The 16,859-nt window shown below is 31.3% G+C and overlaps 1 protein-coding gene across 1 annotated transcript in view; it reads right to left on the bottom strand.

The window, feature by feature from the left end:
- The window catches only part of LOC118198986 (uncharacterized), an 86,311-nt gene that overhangs the window by 19,668 nt on the left and 49,784 nt on the right, over positions 1-16,859 (bottom strand). The window contains exons 6-8 of the mRNA XM_085821255.1: positions 14,654-14,825; positions 9,184-9,294; positions 9,023-9,087 (exon numbers count right to left, since the gene is read on the bottom strand). Coding sequence (XP_085677381.1) covers positions 9,023-9,087; positions 9,184-9,294; positions 14,654-14,825 — 348 coding nt within the window. The remainder of the gene's footprint in view (positions 1-9,022; positions 9,088-9,183; positions 9,295-14,653; positions 14,826-16,859) is intronic.

Raw genomic sequence — 16,859 nt, 5'->3', positions numbered from 1 at the left:
ACATTATCATATTAATATGACATTTCTTTTCATATTTTATCACTATAATGTAGAACAGAACTATTTTTGAAAAGCTTTCTTAGGATGATCAAATTTTACTGAATTATCCACTGAAAATTTGATCTGAAGAAAAATTACTGAGACCCAAGATATTTTTTGTTGAGAAAACAGATTATTAACTTTTTGATGAAAGAGTATGATAAAGTCACTGTATAATGTAACATATGGTCAAGATTTAATTTATAAAAATTCTGGAATCATGAGAATGGCTGCCAGTTATAATGATTTATTTAACTGAATACGGCAAAGCATGTGAAGGACAGTTATTTGCCAAAAAAGAGAGATCTTTAATGAAAACTTTCTCTTCTCATCATCTGAACATGATGTAAATCAGGGTTTCTTAAACCTTTTTCAGTCGCAACCTCCTTTTATCACTGAGATTTTTTCGCGACCCCCAGGACCCCATAATATTTACAAAAATTTTGTGGGACCCCATTAAGTATTGCTGAAATCCAACACACGCGTTAGTGAAACTGTCAGTTTTTTCAGTTGTACTGTAATGTACTATTGCAGTTTTAGGTCATTAATTTCTATTTTAAGGCATAGAACAATGTGAAATTTTTAAATAAGTAACAGACGAAATGACAGCGTCACGTGCAAAGCAAGGAAAATGAACATTTGTATTATAAAAAGAATGTGTCGAAACGTTTTCCTTGTTTTCTTTTTCTGTATTGTCTTATCTTTATCTATTTTCAGATACATTGTGTAAAAATATTTGGCAATTGTAAAATTATAATAAGTTGAAAGAAATATCCAAAACTGCTAAAATTTTTGGCTACCTCCTGCTGCAGGTCCCGTGACAGCCTTGGGGGTCGCGACTCACAGTTTCAGAAACCCTGATCTAAAGCACTGGATATTCCATATTTCAAAAATTCCTTTAACAACTGTTTCATTTTCCCATGCTGCATACTCGGACATCAGATTTTTCCTTTTGGTGCAAGATCAATGTTTGCAACCTGAACAATCATGGACACCAATTTTACTGGGTGAACAAACATTCATCCAACAAAAATGGGTTTTGTGCTCAGTTGTTAAATTAAAGTGCTGCTGTATTGCCACATGCTCGTGTGTTCTTATTTCTGATCATTTGTGTGTTGCACCTTCCCCTGCTTTTTTGTGAAAAAACGTATAGCTCAGACACAAGAGAATATGATATATTGGTTGCTTTAAAAACTTTTTGACATATTTGCAGGTTTAATCCTTTACTAACCCATAAACAATAAATTTATTTTCTGCATTTTTATTCATACAATTACTAGGCAAATTCATCAATGCATCTGTGTCAAATTAGGTTGGTCACTACTGCGAATTCAAACAAATACTGAAAGTTCTTCACTTTTATTGCAGAGAGATGTTAAATGTGATTCATGAAAGAGAAATAGTAAACACCAGTGTCATTTATACAAATAAATATGAAACTGTTTTACCCATCATGAACAGTTGTTCTGTATACAGAGACTGTCCCCATAGTGAAACTCCTTTCTTCTACACAATAGTTTATAAGTAATGATTCAGTAGCAGTGTTTTTTTCAAGATTTGAAACAAATCTGACAATATTTAAAGGCAGGACAAGTTTTCAGTGATTAACAAACAGCAATGATAAAAATTACAAAGAATTTTAACTGAAATTTTATTTTATTTCTGAAACTTTACTGATGCTACCATAGCCATGCTTTCAGATATTCACAGACATTTATAACTTTCAAACAGAAGGAATTCTTAATCACACCAACAAGGAAACATACAAACAAAATATGAATGTGTCTTGCCATTAGTTTAATCGGTTGAAAGGTTGCTTTTAATTACAGATTTAGAATAACTGCTAATTTTTTCCCACAAAAGATTATGACAAGGAGAAGGCTTCTGAACACTGGTATAGGGATTTTTTATTTAGTTAGATATTTTACCCGGGTACATTCAAGAAAACTTTAAAAAGTTCATCCTATCATCTATTGTATTTATAAATTTTGTTAGACTGTAAAATTTTTACAATGGAGTCCTCACTTAAGAAATTAGATCACTACTCACGGTGAAAGACATGATACATAAAGAATGACTCTCTTGCTAAGATGCATTATTTTGTGGCTGCATACTTTATAAACTGTTTTAAGCTACACCCAAAATTATTCAAAATATGAAATGTTGAAAAATTGTTTCACAAGAAAATAGTAAAGTTAAATTAAATGAAAATAATTCTCTTGCACCATTCCTGCAAGGAATGAAATTTGAATTTAACAAATATTCTCTATTCGTATAAAGCAAATATAAAATTAAAATTTAATTAAGAAATTTAAATTGCAAAGAAATAAAAATAAAAATAATTATTATTGCTGCGAACTAATTTATAATATCATTTAAATTCTAAGAGCATATGTAAATTAATTGCACATGAAAAAAAAAAAAGAAAGGCTCAGACCAAGTACTGATGAAATGGATTGAATTGGATTGTTAAGTTATTGCAAAGCAGGGCTATCTGCCCTAAAAGGATGGATGCCTTTGTGAAGAACTTTCTAAAGGAAACCAGCTGCCATACACATTACAATGAGAAAAACCATGAAAACGCCCATGCAACCAGCCCATTTGGCGGGATTCGAACCCAGGATCAAACTTCCAGTGTTCAGCGACTTTGCCGCTCGGCCGTTTGTGGGCTTTTATGAAATGGAAGGCGATAACTTTATTTAAAATGAATGTCAGAAATACCAAGATGTTTTGAAAAGTTGGATGTTTTTTAATATATTTGCAGAATGCCTGAAGAAAAAGAGCAAGCCATCAAGAAGAAAAAAATAAATTTTTGCGTAAAACTTAATATTTTTTAATTTAAAACTTTTTAATCTTATGATATTTGATTCTTGCGATTTCAAAAATAAAATATTAATAACATTTTTAAAAAACTAAATGTAGGATGATAAAATTGTGTAAAGCAATCAGCACAATGTTAAAGCTATTTAAAGCAATATATGCAAGTCAAGTTAAAATGTCGGTTATACATCTTTCTCATTTATATATCTTTTCTGAATGGAACATTGAAAAGCATGTTAACTGTGCTTTACTGTATTTTCTCTTTTAATATATTCAGCTTTCAGATGCATTGGAGTCTGGGACACAAAGTATTCTTCCGAAAGAAACACAATTCAAATAAATAAAATAAAATCCTGGAAAATTTATATTAACAAATATATTTAAAATGGTCAGTTCAAATGAATAAATAGAAAGTTTGAAGAGATAATGCAACACAAACAATTAAAATAAAAGTCTAAAAATTTTAAATTACCTAAAATAAGTACTGTGACAATATATATATAAAGAAAACTAATTGGAAAAAAATAAACGATGCACCTTATATTTAAACTACGCAGTTCGAATGGGTAAATAGAAAATTTTAAAACAGTTAATTGAAAGAAACTATGCAACTTAAACAACTGAAATGAAATTTAAAAAAAAAAATTAAATAATAACATAAAATATAATATAAAGAACATTATTTGAAAGAAAAAAATTTGTGATTTTTTTCCCTCTCACGGGAAAGAAAAATACGTTGCCATATATTAAGAAGTTCACCAAGTGAACTATTCTTGGCGCAAACTGGGGGAAAAAAAGAAAAAAAAGCGATAACATAAATTTGTGAATTTCTCAATAAATTTCGCACCAAATTTTAAAAATTTCATATTTGGACATAATTTGAGTCGTAGAATCGAAATATGGAAAGAAGTATATCAGGAAAAGTCCGGTTTTGTGTCAAAAATAACTAGAATGTTATTAGTTATGTGTTAGAATAGAGCTGTATATAAATCTAATATATATCCTAAGTTGGGCTTTCGATGTGAAGAACGCAGTTTGAATTTCGCCAATCGGCCCAGTAGAACAGGAGATATAGAACTATCCACCCTTTTTTTTTTTTTGTGCAGTGTACAAGCATTTGCTAAATTAGTTGAGTTGAGTACTTTGTTACTGCTAACTGTAAAAATAGATGGCTCTAATACAATGTAAAATTGAGTGTAAAGCTGATAGCAGTGAGAGCTATTGTAAAAGCCTATGCTGTAAATTAAAAAAAAATGTAAAACGCTTGTTTTGTGTGCAAAAATATTGATAACTTTCAGTTATGTTAAAAAGTGTAAAAAGTAAAAAATATGAACTACTACTGTTTGTTAAAATAGATGTTGCAAACTACTAAAGTCCTAATTTTTTTTTGAAAAAATGGTTTTGAATAAATTTTTTTAGTAAAAATAAAAATTCAAATATTTTAATAGAATTAATTTAATTAGAATTACAATTTGAAATAGAAAATTACGAATTGAAATAGAGAATTATTGTAAGAAATTTTTTGTTATTATTATTAAATTTAAAACTGAATTTATTTAAAATTGAAGTTACAAGTTCAATCAAAACTTAAACTAAATATTGGTCAAAGGTAAGCAAATTAGAAAAATTAGATAAAAATCTTCACTCAATTCAGGCTATAATTGAGACTTTTGAAAAGAGTTGGCCCTTCATTAGTAAAAGGAAAGAACCCAGTTTATTCACTTATGCAATTTTTTGGAATAATATATTTTTTCATGGTTTTAGATACAAGCAGTTAATTTACATATGCTCTTAAATTGATTTTCATATTTTATCACTCGGTTCATTGAAATACATATTTAACTGGAAAATGGGCATAGGAAATGAGCATTTTCTTTACAATAAAGATGCCACATTCACGCAAAATTTTAAACTGCTAGATTAAATATATCAATCAAATTCTGAGAACACAGAGGAGAACATTCCTTGGAAGATTTTAAATCCCTGACAGAAACTTAAAAAGCAATTCCAAATTTTGACTAAGATGCTTAAATATTAAATGCTTCAAATATTATTAAGTAAGCCTTTACAGAATTTTGTATAATTAATAATAATAGTTCGAAGACAATTACTACATTTTAAAGTTTACTTGAACATATTTAAGGGGCATAAAAACTACCTTTATTTTAATTTTGGTCAAGTTCCATTTTGAAGACTTCTTGACAATTTTTGCAGATTCCAATAAAGGGATTAAATCATACTGAAAATTAATGATATTGTTAAATTTTATTGCAAAAAAATTTTGATGTAAATAATAATGAATACTTTAATAATATCGTATTCAGGAACATTTTCATTTCTCTTTCTCTACTGACATACAACTACCGCTACTTTTTTTTTTCATTTAATTTTAAGCATTAAATTTACTTAAACTTTACTTAAATTTACTTAAACATACTTTAAAGAGATGTATAAAATTAATAAATCATTAAATGTGCTAGTCACTCTATCTTTTGAAGAATGATATACACTATGATGATAAAGAAACTAGAATATTATTTTTATAGAACTCTTAATTTTCACAATTACAATTTTAAATATTTTGTTATTTTTTAACTTAAAAATTTATTATAAAAAAAAATTAAATTACAAAATTTTAGCTATTTTTATGTTTTCTGCAATCAGCACCTATGCTAATCATCAATACATTTTTCATTTGTATTACTTCTTTTCATGATAACCAAAATTATGGACACTTTTATAAATGTTTAGGTTTTCCAACTTTGAAGTTTTAGAGAAAATAGTGAGTTTCTTTAGAAATTCTTTCAAGACCGCATTCCTCCCTTTGGGTAGACAACCTTTATCTACTTTACTGTATTCAACAAACACAATTCTTTTACAAAGCAATAAGTTAAGATCATAAAAAGCATGTTTATACCAAAAACTTTTTCAGTAAGTTTTATTATGCACTTTTATGAATGGATCATTGGAATCTTACATTTACAACATTTCGTGAAAATTTCAATATTTGTTTACACATTAAAGATATTGCTTTTATCGAACACACAAAGTCAAATGATGCATTCCATTAATAACAATGATATACAATATCTCATTTTTAATAATTGTTAATTATGCCAGAGCAGTTCAAATATGTCTCAACTAATTCCATCAAAACAAATGTAGCAGCAAAGAAATTTTAGATAAATTCAATCCTAATTAATCTTTAAGTACATTGCTTAACTTATTATATTTTTGAGTTTCAGTTCTAGTTAAAGACAAGCTTACATACTACAGCAAGAAATACATATAAGGTATTTATGTATTATCCCATTGACTGTTAAAGTTGGCTAATACTGAACCTCGAAAGCCAGAGAGATTCGACCAGAGTTGTGCCAATCCTTCTCACAGGCACAAGGCTGAAGAAGAGCTATCCCCCAACCTGTGTAATAGGCGTATTACGTATTGCTGGGCCTTGTAGACTGATTAACTTCTGCCCCAAATGCAATTCCAAGGAAGAACCCCTCGAGTCTAACGGATGCAGTTTGAGGGTCTCTCATCTCTTTTCCCCTACCAAGAACCTCTTGAAAAGATTTTGACTTGCCATGTGTTTTGGGAAAGCATCTGCGACATAGACACTATACATTTACAAAATCCATATCTTCTGCAGAATTCAAACACAAACTCTTTGGTATGGTAGTCAGCATCACTAGTCACTATCCTCCCATCTGGGTGGCCAATCGTTTCCACAGAATTCTGAACTATACTCCTGTCTGCAGTTTTTACAATAGAACATTTTTCAGTCTCTCTGAAGAATCAACCAAATAATATTCAACCCGCTTTACAAGTATTCCTTCACAAACCACTGCAAAAGTATTCAACCCGCTTCATTTTTGTGCTTAACCCTTTAACTGTCAAGATATTTTGATGATTTGGGTACACAAATTGTCAAATTTTTTTATTGGAAAAACAAAATGTAGCCGAAATAAACATCTCCCGATATATATTCGAGTATGACAATACAATGCACTCAAAAAAAAAAAAAAAAAAAAAAAAAAAAAAAAAAAAAAAAACTGAAATTTTTTTTAGATTTTAAATTACGTCCAAAGGGGCGTTTTTTTAACGTTTTGAGTGTTACCTTTATTTATTAAATATCATGTTCTTTGCACTTAAACCATAAAATTCAGTTCAAGAGCAATATCGCAAAATAATGTTAAATTAAGCATATCTTTAGAATTTCCGATATACACAGTCTCGCGAGCTGGAGATAAAAGTATTTTTTTTTCTATATAACGTTGCCATTTCTCGCTTTTAAAGCATTGAGTTTGTAAATCAAAAATTCATTAAAGTTTTACAAAATATAAAATCTATAATAAAACAAATTCCAAATTTGGGATTTCAGATGCCCATATTCGCAGTAGGATTTCGTCATTCAAAATTCGATGGCTCTATGTACCATTGTTTTATCACAATGCGAGAAATAGACAATCATTTATGCAGATTTTTCATTATTTAATTTCTTCAAATATAATGCAGGACTCTAATATTTTGTGGCAACAGTTTGAAAAGTGAACCGACGTTTATGAGTCCGACGCAAAATGCCAAAACGAAAGTAATAGTCCTTCGGGACTGAAATCCCTTTGGACTAAAAAACAAAATCTGAAATGTTTCAGATTTTAAATTACGTCCAAAGGGGCGTTTTTTTAACATTTTGTGTGTTACCTTTCTTTATTAAATATCATGTTCCTCGCACTTAAACCATAAGATCCAGTGCAACAGCAATATCGCAAAACAGTTTTAAAACGAGCATATCTTTAGAATTTCCGATACAGAGACTCACGCGCTGGAGATAAAAATGTTTTTTCTGCACAACGTTGCCATTGCTCGCTTTGAAATCCTTGAGTTTGTTAATCAAAAATTCGTCAAAGTTTTAAAAAATAGGAAATCGATCATAAAACAAATTTCAAATTTCAAATTGGGTCTTCCACATGCTCATATTCGTTGGAGGATTACGTTATTCAAAATTCGATGACTCTATGTACCGTTGTTTTATCACAATACGAGAAATATACATACATTTATGCAGATTTTTCATTATTTAATTTCTTCAAATATAATGCAGGATTCTAACATTTTGTGGCAACAGTTTGAAAAGTGAACCGACATTTATGAGTCCAACGCAAAATGCCAAAACGAAACTAATAGTCCTTCGGGATTCACATCCCTTTGGACTAATAAAAAAATTACCCCGAGAAATACTTGGGCGTGACATTTTCGAACACCAGTCCTGTGCCCGAGATAATCTCGGGCATGACAGTTAAAAGGTTAAGGCTTTCCTCGATTTCTTATAATCTTGCTTGCCCCTTGATTTCAATAAAAGATCACTTTAGAATGCTTTTGAGTATGAATTTCCGACAAGTGTTCCAATCTATTACTGTTTACCATATCCAGTTGTTTTTACCTGCATTCAACAGCTAATTCTCTCAGCCAGCTGTAAATGATGTGAGCGTAGTTATAAATGCGATTGAACTAGCCTTCTACAACAATTGAACTAGCCTTTTGTTAACATAAGAAAAAAGGAAAGCAATGATAATTAATTTATATCAAATCTGATTTTTTTTATGTTATAAAACTATTTTTTTATATAATAAAAACAAAAAGTAGTTTATTGAAAATCAAGCGGGGTTATATCAAATGAAAGTGAAAATGTTACGAGTACATTGTGGCACCAACCTTATCTATAACTTAAATCGCAGTTCTTGGCAATAGTTTCATTGCTGATGAAATAATACGCAAGTGCCAAAAATAATGTTGCCATTATATAGAAAAACATTTATACCTAACAATTTAAATAATTTTCAACAATTTCTCTCTGATTTGTCACTATAATTTACTTTAAATATGGCAGTAAAATAAGTTTAATAAGAAAGTTATGTAGCAGTTTTAGCCTTCCCTAATAAAGCTTTTATTGAAAACATGTATTAATTTATTGAAAATATGCATCTAATTTTATGTGAAAAATAACATTTAATGCCTTTCTGGTAATAAGAAGATAAAAGCAATTTTAAAGTAGAGATCCTGTATATATACACTCGCCATACATACAGAACAACTCGCCATACAATTATAATTTAACAGAAAACACAGGTATAGATACCTTCATGAATACATGAAATTTACTTACTTCTAGTATTTTTCCAGCTTTATTTAACTCTAACTGCTGATAAAGCCTTTCCAAAATGTATTCATCTATATTAAAATCATAATAATAATCAAAAATACTACAATAAAATATATTACAAAAAATTACATTGGAGGTAAAAGGAGAAAAACAAGATCCCTTACCCACTTCATTCAAACGAAGATCAATGATTTGTATTTGTGGGCTTACTTTTGCAATTTGCAAAAGCTTCAATGCTCCTTCATTTCCTACACCACATTTCTGCAAATCTAAGGCTGAAATATATACAACAAAGAAATATTTACTCTTCAGTATTAAGTAATCACTTAAATGGAGTGAGATAATAAAAGGTACTCAAAAATGTTATTGCTGTTTTGGACAGTCAGAAAGAAAAAGCCATAAAACAAATAATAATCACCGCTAATCCTCAAAGTAATCACCATCGGCATCTGCCTTTTACCAACAAGTGACTAGTTGTGTGATGCTATCGCAGCAAAATTCAGGAGTCTTGGGTGCAAAGAAGTCTGTGAGGGCCTTCTCGAGGTCTGTTCGCTTGTTGAAGGATTTCTCATGAAGATGGTTGTCCAAGGAATGGAAAAGGTGGTAGTCTGTTGGTGCAAGGTCTGCGGAAAATGATGGTTGGGTGGTGTTTCCCAGCTCAGTAGCTGGATGGTGTCCCTGGCCTCTCAAGCCACATGTGGCTTCCCATTGTCATGGAGGAGGAGTGCACCCTTACCATTGACCAATGCTGACTCTTCATGCATCAGTGCCTGATGCCCATGTTCCAACTGCTGGGGGTACATGCCTGCAGTGATAGTTTGGCCCACTGCCAGGAGCTCATAGTGCACCACTCTGCGACTAGTCCACCAGATACAGAGCATAATCTTGTGTAGGTGAAGAGAAAGTCTTGAAGTGTGAGGCACAGTGTCCCGTAGTGACAACCAATGTCTGGGTGCGTCATACTGGACCCACTTTTCATTGCTGGCGGTTACTCGATCAAATATAAACACATTGCGGTGCCGAGTAAGCAATGACAAACAGGCAGCAACACACTGTTGCTTGCTTGCATCGGTCAGTGAGTGGAGTACCCACTTGTTCAGCTTGTATGCCTTTCCTATGCAGTGCAAATGGTGTCTGATCGTTTCATCAAATACCTGGAAGTATGCAGCAAGCTCATGACATGTTTAGCTACTTTCACACTCTATGGTTGCTCTCAGGGTTTCATCATCCAGTGTTAGTGGCCGATCGCTTGTGATGCATCACTAAGAGACATATCCCCTGACCTGAACTTCTGGAACCATTGCCTAGCAGTTCGTTCATTTGTTATTGGCATCATCTCCAAAGGCCTGGCAAATTCAGCGGCTTGATTCTGCTGCTGACAGGCTCACTTTAAAATCATATAGCAAACAACTCCGAACGAGTGCCTTTGATGTGCCCATTTCAATCAGTTGCTGTGTGAGTTATGCTTGAAGTACCAATTCAACGTGCTTTTATACTGTTGGTCAATGTCAGACTCCCATCCTAACCACTTCATCGCCAGGTTTGGCTTTGATTTTTATGTTGGGGTTTGCTCATCTGACGTCATATCAGAAATGGCCCAAAAACTTTTTTAGATACCTTGTATTTAGATCCCATTCCTTTTTTATTTTAAAGTCATCTCGATTTGTAATTTTTACATTTAGTTTTTACGAGATAGCTTTTACTACTTTAGTATTGTTTGTAGTTGTAACATGATTTTACATTTTTGCTAAGGAACTACACTGACTACCAATAAGTATTTGGACACCTATGCAAATGACAATATCTGCGGTCCTAAGGTACGTCACGGACTTCGCCGGTATATATCGTGTAAGAAACAGCATCGGCTTTAGTCGCATGCAAGATGCCTCGCAGTTCGGAGCTCTCTGATTTCGAGAAAGGTATAATTATCGGGTATCACAAATGTGGCCAATCCTTAAGGGACATATCTAGCAATCTGAAGAACCCAAAATCGACAGTGGCCTATGTGATTAAGAAGTGGAAGGTGAGCGGTGATTGTCGCAATGTGCCCCGAGTCGGCAGACCAATGAAACTGGGAGATAGAGACCGAGGAGTGCTGTCCAGAGAAATTCAGAAGAACCGCACCCAACCGATGTCCCTCATCCGCGAGGAGTTTCAACAGGCATCCGGGAGTATTGTTTCAATGAATACCATCCGTAAGGAAGCACTTCTGCTTGGTTTTCATGGTCGTGCTGCTGCCCATAAGCCTTTGCTCACAAAGTCCAACCGCGATGCTCAGTTAATGTAGGGCAAAGCACATCGAAATTGGATCGAAGATCAGTGGAAACGGGTTCTTTGGAGTGACAAATCAAGGTTCACCCTTTACCGTTCGGATGGCAGGGTTTGGGTCTGGTGTCTACCTGGAGAACGTCTCCTGCCAGAATGCATTGTGCCAACAGTCAAGTTCGGCGGTGTTGGAATTATGGTCTGGGGATGTTTCTCCTGGTATGGGTTGGGACCCTTGGTCCCCATTCATGGTAAGCTCAACTCCGATGCCTACTGCAGTATTTTGGATGACAATGTGCTTCCTATGTTGTGGCAGTTTTACGGGTTGGACCCCTGTTACTTTCAGGACGACAATGCCAGTTGTCATGTTCCGACGCTAACCAACGCTTGGTATGGTGCCAATGGAATTCATCGAATGAACTGGCCTGCCCAGAGTCCAGACCTGAACCCTATTGAGAACCTCTGGGACGAGTTGCATCGCCGAATTCAGGCGTGCACTACCCGTGCAAAATCGATGAAGGAACTTCTATATCTTCTCCAAGCTGAGTGGAAGAAAATACCACTAGCTGTCATACAAAGACTTGTGGAAAGTATGCCCCGGAGGGTCCACGCTGTAATTTCCTCTCGTGGAGGCTCTACCAACTATTGATTTTGAATAAATTTAGTTTTTCTTTTCTATCACAGGTGTCCAAATACTTATTGGTAGTCAGTGTATAGTGTCAAATGTATTTTTTAGCATTAGCTTTTAAACATTCTGCTTGTAATGGAAGAAACTGTAAATCCAATATTTTTGCTGCAAAATCATGATAGGGATTTTTTTTTAAATATATTCTTAAAACAACAGCAAAAATAAAAATTCCACCAGGGCAAATAAATAAAAATCTGCTCATAACTAGATTTTTTTGGACTTATTTACTTTTTAAAACATAAAATATGCAAGCAATACAGACGATGTTTACACATTTTTTAATGATTTGGGAAATATTCAATAAGTGTTCAAATGTAAAGTGCATTTTTCTTTTTAAATGTTTGATTTGACAGCTTTTTTTTATTTTTCTGGATAATAAACTTGCATTGTGATTTTCCTGACAAAAAGGCTTTTTATAAAATTTTCATTCCTCTTCCATTACTTTATAGAGGCCATAGATTGTGGCGGATTTGCATTTAGAAACACAATAGTCCATAAGTAAAACGTCGGAGGACTTTGCAAGTAAAAATAATGTTAAAAAGGTATATATGCAATACCTGTATCAGTCTTAATTTTTTTCAAGAAATGCAGTGGTAATTTTTCAAGTATGACTTGTTGTTTTGTCTTTGTGAAGTTTCAATCTCTGAAAGGCAATGGGATAAAGAAATGCAATTTCTTCTGTATATAACACAAAATTTTTCCTGACAGTACATCAATTTTTACATTTCCTCCACTCTTCTTATTTTCCATTTTTCATTGTAAGAGAATACTGCAAAAATCATAAACACCATAAGGAAACTTTCTTTGCATTGATGGAACAAAGTTTGTACATTTTTTTCCCTTTTCTTTTCCAATAATAAACAGACCTTTTTTGTTGCAGTCATTTAGGGAAATCCATGCTTCATGAAGGGTTGTATAAAGTATTCCCATTCATTGCCTGCTAAATAGTTTTCATGCAAGATTCTATAAATTGTTCTGCACTGAGCCTTTTACTTTGGCAAAAGCTGGTGAACATATTTTAGCTTTTTTATAGTATAAATCTTAGTAAATTATTATTTAATTACCTAATTAAAGGAAAGAACTGAAAGAAAAATATATTTCAAATGGTCTTATTTTAAAAAAAGAAAAGAAAACCTTGCTTGTGTTTCAACTTAGCAGACCATACAGTTAAATTCAATTAAATTTAGCTAAAAATCCCTACTCCAGTTCTAATTATAACTGCATAGCAGTAGCATATGCTATGCAGTTATATTACTGCAATATATAGCAGTAATATTGACTATAAAAATGACTTTTACATTAAAATGCCATTTAATAAAAAATGGTAATATCTAACTTCCTGAAAAACATTACATATTGTATGACAGTAGGATAATGAGTACAACAACACAAGAAACATTGGCATATTTCCATAGCACTCATCTGCATTTTTTTTCATTCTATTCTTCATGGTAAGCAACCAATTAAAGTAAAAAATACATATTTTTTTAATACTTTCTTAATCATATAAGTCACCGTTCTGGCATGTTTAGATTACATAACATTAACTGGATACTAACTGGATTGATAGGATGTTGAAGTAGCAGTAATTTACATTATTTGCATGCATACTAACTGCAATATTAGGTTGGTCAAATGACAGTTATTTACATAATTTGTAAGTTAACAAAACAGACATAACTGAGTTAATGGATCTGCCTGTTCAAAATGATACTGTATTGCTCAAAAAGTGTAAATGAAGTACAGTTTTTAACTTGCTTCATTTGATTTATAATTGACATTCTCAAAAAGGTTAACAGAAAATTCAGTAATTATTATAAACTATGAAATAATAAAGATTATTAAAATAAAAACAATTTCATTTTTATTGTAAGAAATTATACAATATAAAAAGAGCAAAACTTGAATCTTGATTTGGAATACAAGTTTAAATGCAAGAATTATTTCAATTTGTACAAATAGCTTACTCAGAAATTATGTAAAACCGCAGTGCTTTACTTCGCTAGTGCATTTTCATTAGAATTGATGAATTTAACCCTTGACCTTGCCTTTTCTATATTTTCATCATTGGGTGAGCGGTGTGATTGTATCCTAATTGACTTAATTAACCGCACACGAATGGCCTTAGGGCATAAAATTTAACTAACTGGTAAAAATTCAATGTAAATGTATGCCAGTATTGAAAGAAACAATCAATCTGATAAGAAATGGCTGCGACTTATTTTGAAAATGAGGAGTAAAAGGTTACCAGCAAAGATATTCCATTTGGCATCAGTTATACCATTATTGGTGACTTTATCGGCTGCGGCGGCAAAATGGAAAAGTACCACTAAAAGATTTCAATTGTAATACTAAAATAAAGCAACAGATCAATCTGTATTTCATTGCAATTGAAATAAAAATTTATTATTTATAAAAAAAGAAAGATTTGTTTTCTTTATTTGTATGGTCATTTAGAATAATCAAAACAGAAAATTTCTGCAGTGTATGGAAAGAAAATTTAGCTTTACTATCTAAATATATTTTAATACGATTATTACAGTCATGCATGGTATAAACAATGTTGTTTTTTTAACTATATATGCTGCAAATAGTTTATAAATAAAATCTGAATTCCTATTTTCAACATGTGTTTTAATCAAGTCTTTAGGTAAACTATGAATTTAATAATTAATAAATACCTTTAATCCAGAGGTCATCGGAAAGACTTTCTGAAAGAATATTGATGCCTTTATCACACAATAGGTTATCATTCAATGACAGTCTCTTTAATCCTTTCTGAGCATCAAGCGATGGTAACTGTTGTCGCAAAGTGTCCTTAAACATTTCATTATGCCTCCTTATGTTATGACTCTAAATCAAAAAAAAGCTAGGAATTAAAATGTATCAAAATAAAATTCACAGTCTTAATTGAGCAATCTGAAATTAAGCATAAAGCAACTGCAAATGCACACATAAAAAAAATTGACCTTTTCAATTAACACCAAATTTTTTTGTTGTATATTTCAGCTCATAAAAAAATGTTTAATTTCTTCTTTTTTTTTTTTTTTACCTTTTCTATATTTTTAGTATACACATTTTTATTTTCATAAACACAAACAAATTTTATAAAAAAGTTGTTTTAGCTAGCAAATCACTGCTCAGTTCAGTTCCATGGAATATAATAAATGCGTTTATATTTTAAAATCTTACCTCACCTCCCTTCACTTGGGTTTATGTTTAAAAATTTTACCTCACCTGCCTCCATTTGTTAAGATAAAGTTGGATAGTATTTTTCCTGCATCATGCACTCTTACACTTAATTTTCCTAATATTAAAAAATCCGATGTGTACACAACATAATTTACTTGTATGGAATATTAAATTATACACATTTTTTCCTGCATTTCATTTAAACTAATTTCCTCGAATTTCATTATACATAAAATTCTCATTCAATTAATTCAGTTCTCACTTTGCAGCAATGCAAAAGTACATAAAAACTCAAAATATCTTCATTAAAAATTGAAATATATAAAAAAGCATAAAAACACCAAACACAGTTAAAACAATTTATACAATTAAATTTAGAGTTTCTATGCAAAAACAAGCAATTCGGCTAGCAGGCAATAAGGCAAATTTGTCGGTGTACAAAACTAAAAGTTTCCTTTTGGTCTCACATGGCAAAAAGACAGTGAAGATGCAGAAAGACATCACGAAATGACAGTGATGAATCAATTTAAATCAGTTTTATAATTGGTTTGGGGAAAAAGAGTCCTTTATTTTGTCCTTATGTACAGATGTCATATGAAAACATTGTTAAATTGCATTCGATAGTGGTCAAAATAGATATTTTCGTTAAAATATATTACCTGGAATTTTAAGTGATTACAATACTTCCTTAACTTTGTACAAGGAGGTAAAGAAGGGTGCAGGGTGAAGAAGAAGCTTTAAATTTTAAGATATAATATTTTTTTAAAATTTACTGATACTGAGAAAGGCACTCTGTTAAATTTTGTGTCTTTAAAATTAAGCTATGAAGATATTGAAATGAAATCTTCCATAGCAACTACCTCTAAAGAAAACCACTATTTCACCTTTGATGCCAACCACTATATCTGATTAACAATATTCAATATCACAAACAGTCATGTTCTGCAAAGGCAACAACTTAATAGACAAAAGACAGAAATCATCTGGAACAATAGGTTGTAGCTAAGGAAGGCCGCATAGCTTTCTTTTAGTATAATATTGAATTATTAAATTTTGTAACTTATTTTCTTTTGTCAAAAAACAAACACAAAGGTACTTTAAAGAATTCACAACTGAAGAACCAATCCTTAAAAAATTTGCAAGAAAATTTAAATACTTCTAGTCAATACTTTTAACATTTTATGAAATAATTTTGCCAAGAATGTTATTTGATAATACATGTTAATAGCATATCTTTATTTCATAGCAGACTTATTAGGATAACTGTGTAAACAGACTTAAATGAAGTGTTCAAATTTACCACAAAGACCAATATTTTATCGAGTTTACTATATCTTCAAAGAGTTTTAAGACAAGTTAGGAACCATGAAAAACTTATCTGAAAGAATTTTATTTAATTTTGATTATTCTATTTATACATCTAGTTTAGTTTCATATTATCAATGGAATTAAATAGCCTTTCTTTTCATGAATAAAAATATTCAAGAGTTGTATTATATTACAAAACTTTCATTAATTTTATTTAACATCAAATAATATTCTGCTAAGAAATAACTTGCAAACCTACTCATTTTAGATTTGATACAATCGTATGTTGAAAAGCAGAAAAAGATCTTACATTTCTGCTATTCAATTTTTTTTTTTTTTTTTTTTTTTTTTTTTTTTTTTATAAACACCAAACATTTTTATAAATAG

This window comes from Stegodyphus dumicola, chromosome 7 (genome assembly GCF_044657685.1).
Source record: "Stegodyphus dumicola isolate Sdum_Otavi_A_Nest chromosome 7, ASM4465768v1".
NCBI classification, from domain to species: domain Eukaryota; kingdom Metazoa; phylum Arthropoda; class Arachnida; order Araneae; family Eresidae; genus Stegodyphus; species Stegodyphus dumicola.
The sequence above is the reverse complement of the archived record's forward strand: the minus strand, read 5'-3'. Positions and strand labels throughout refer to the sequence as shown.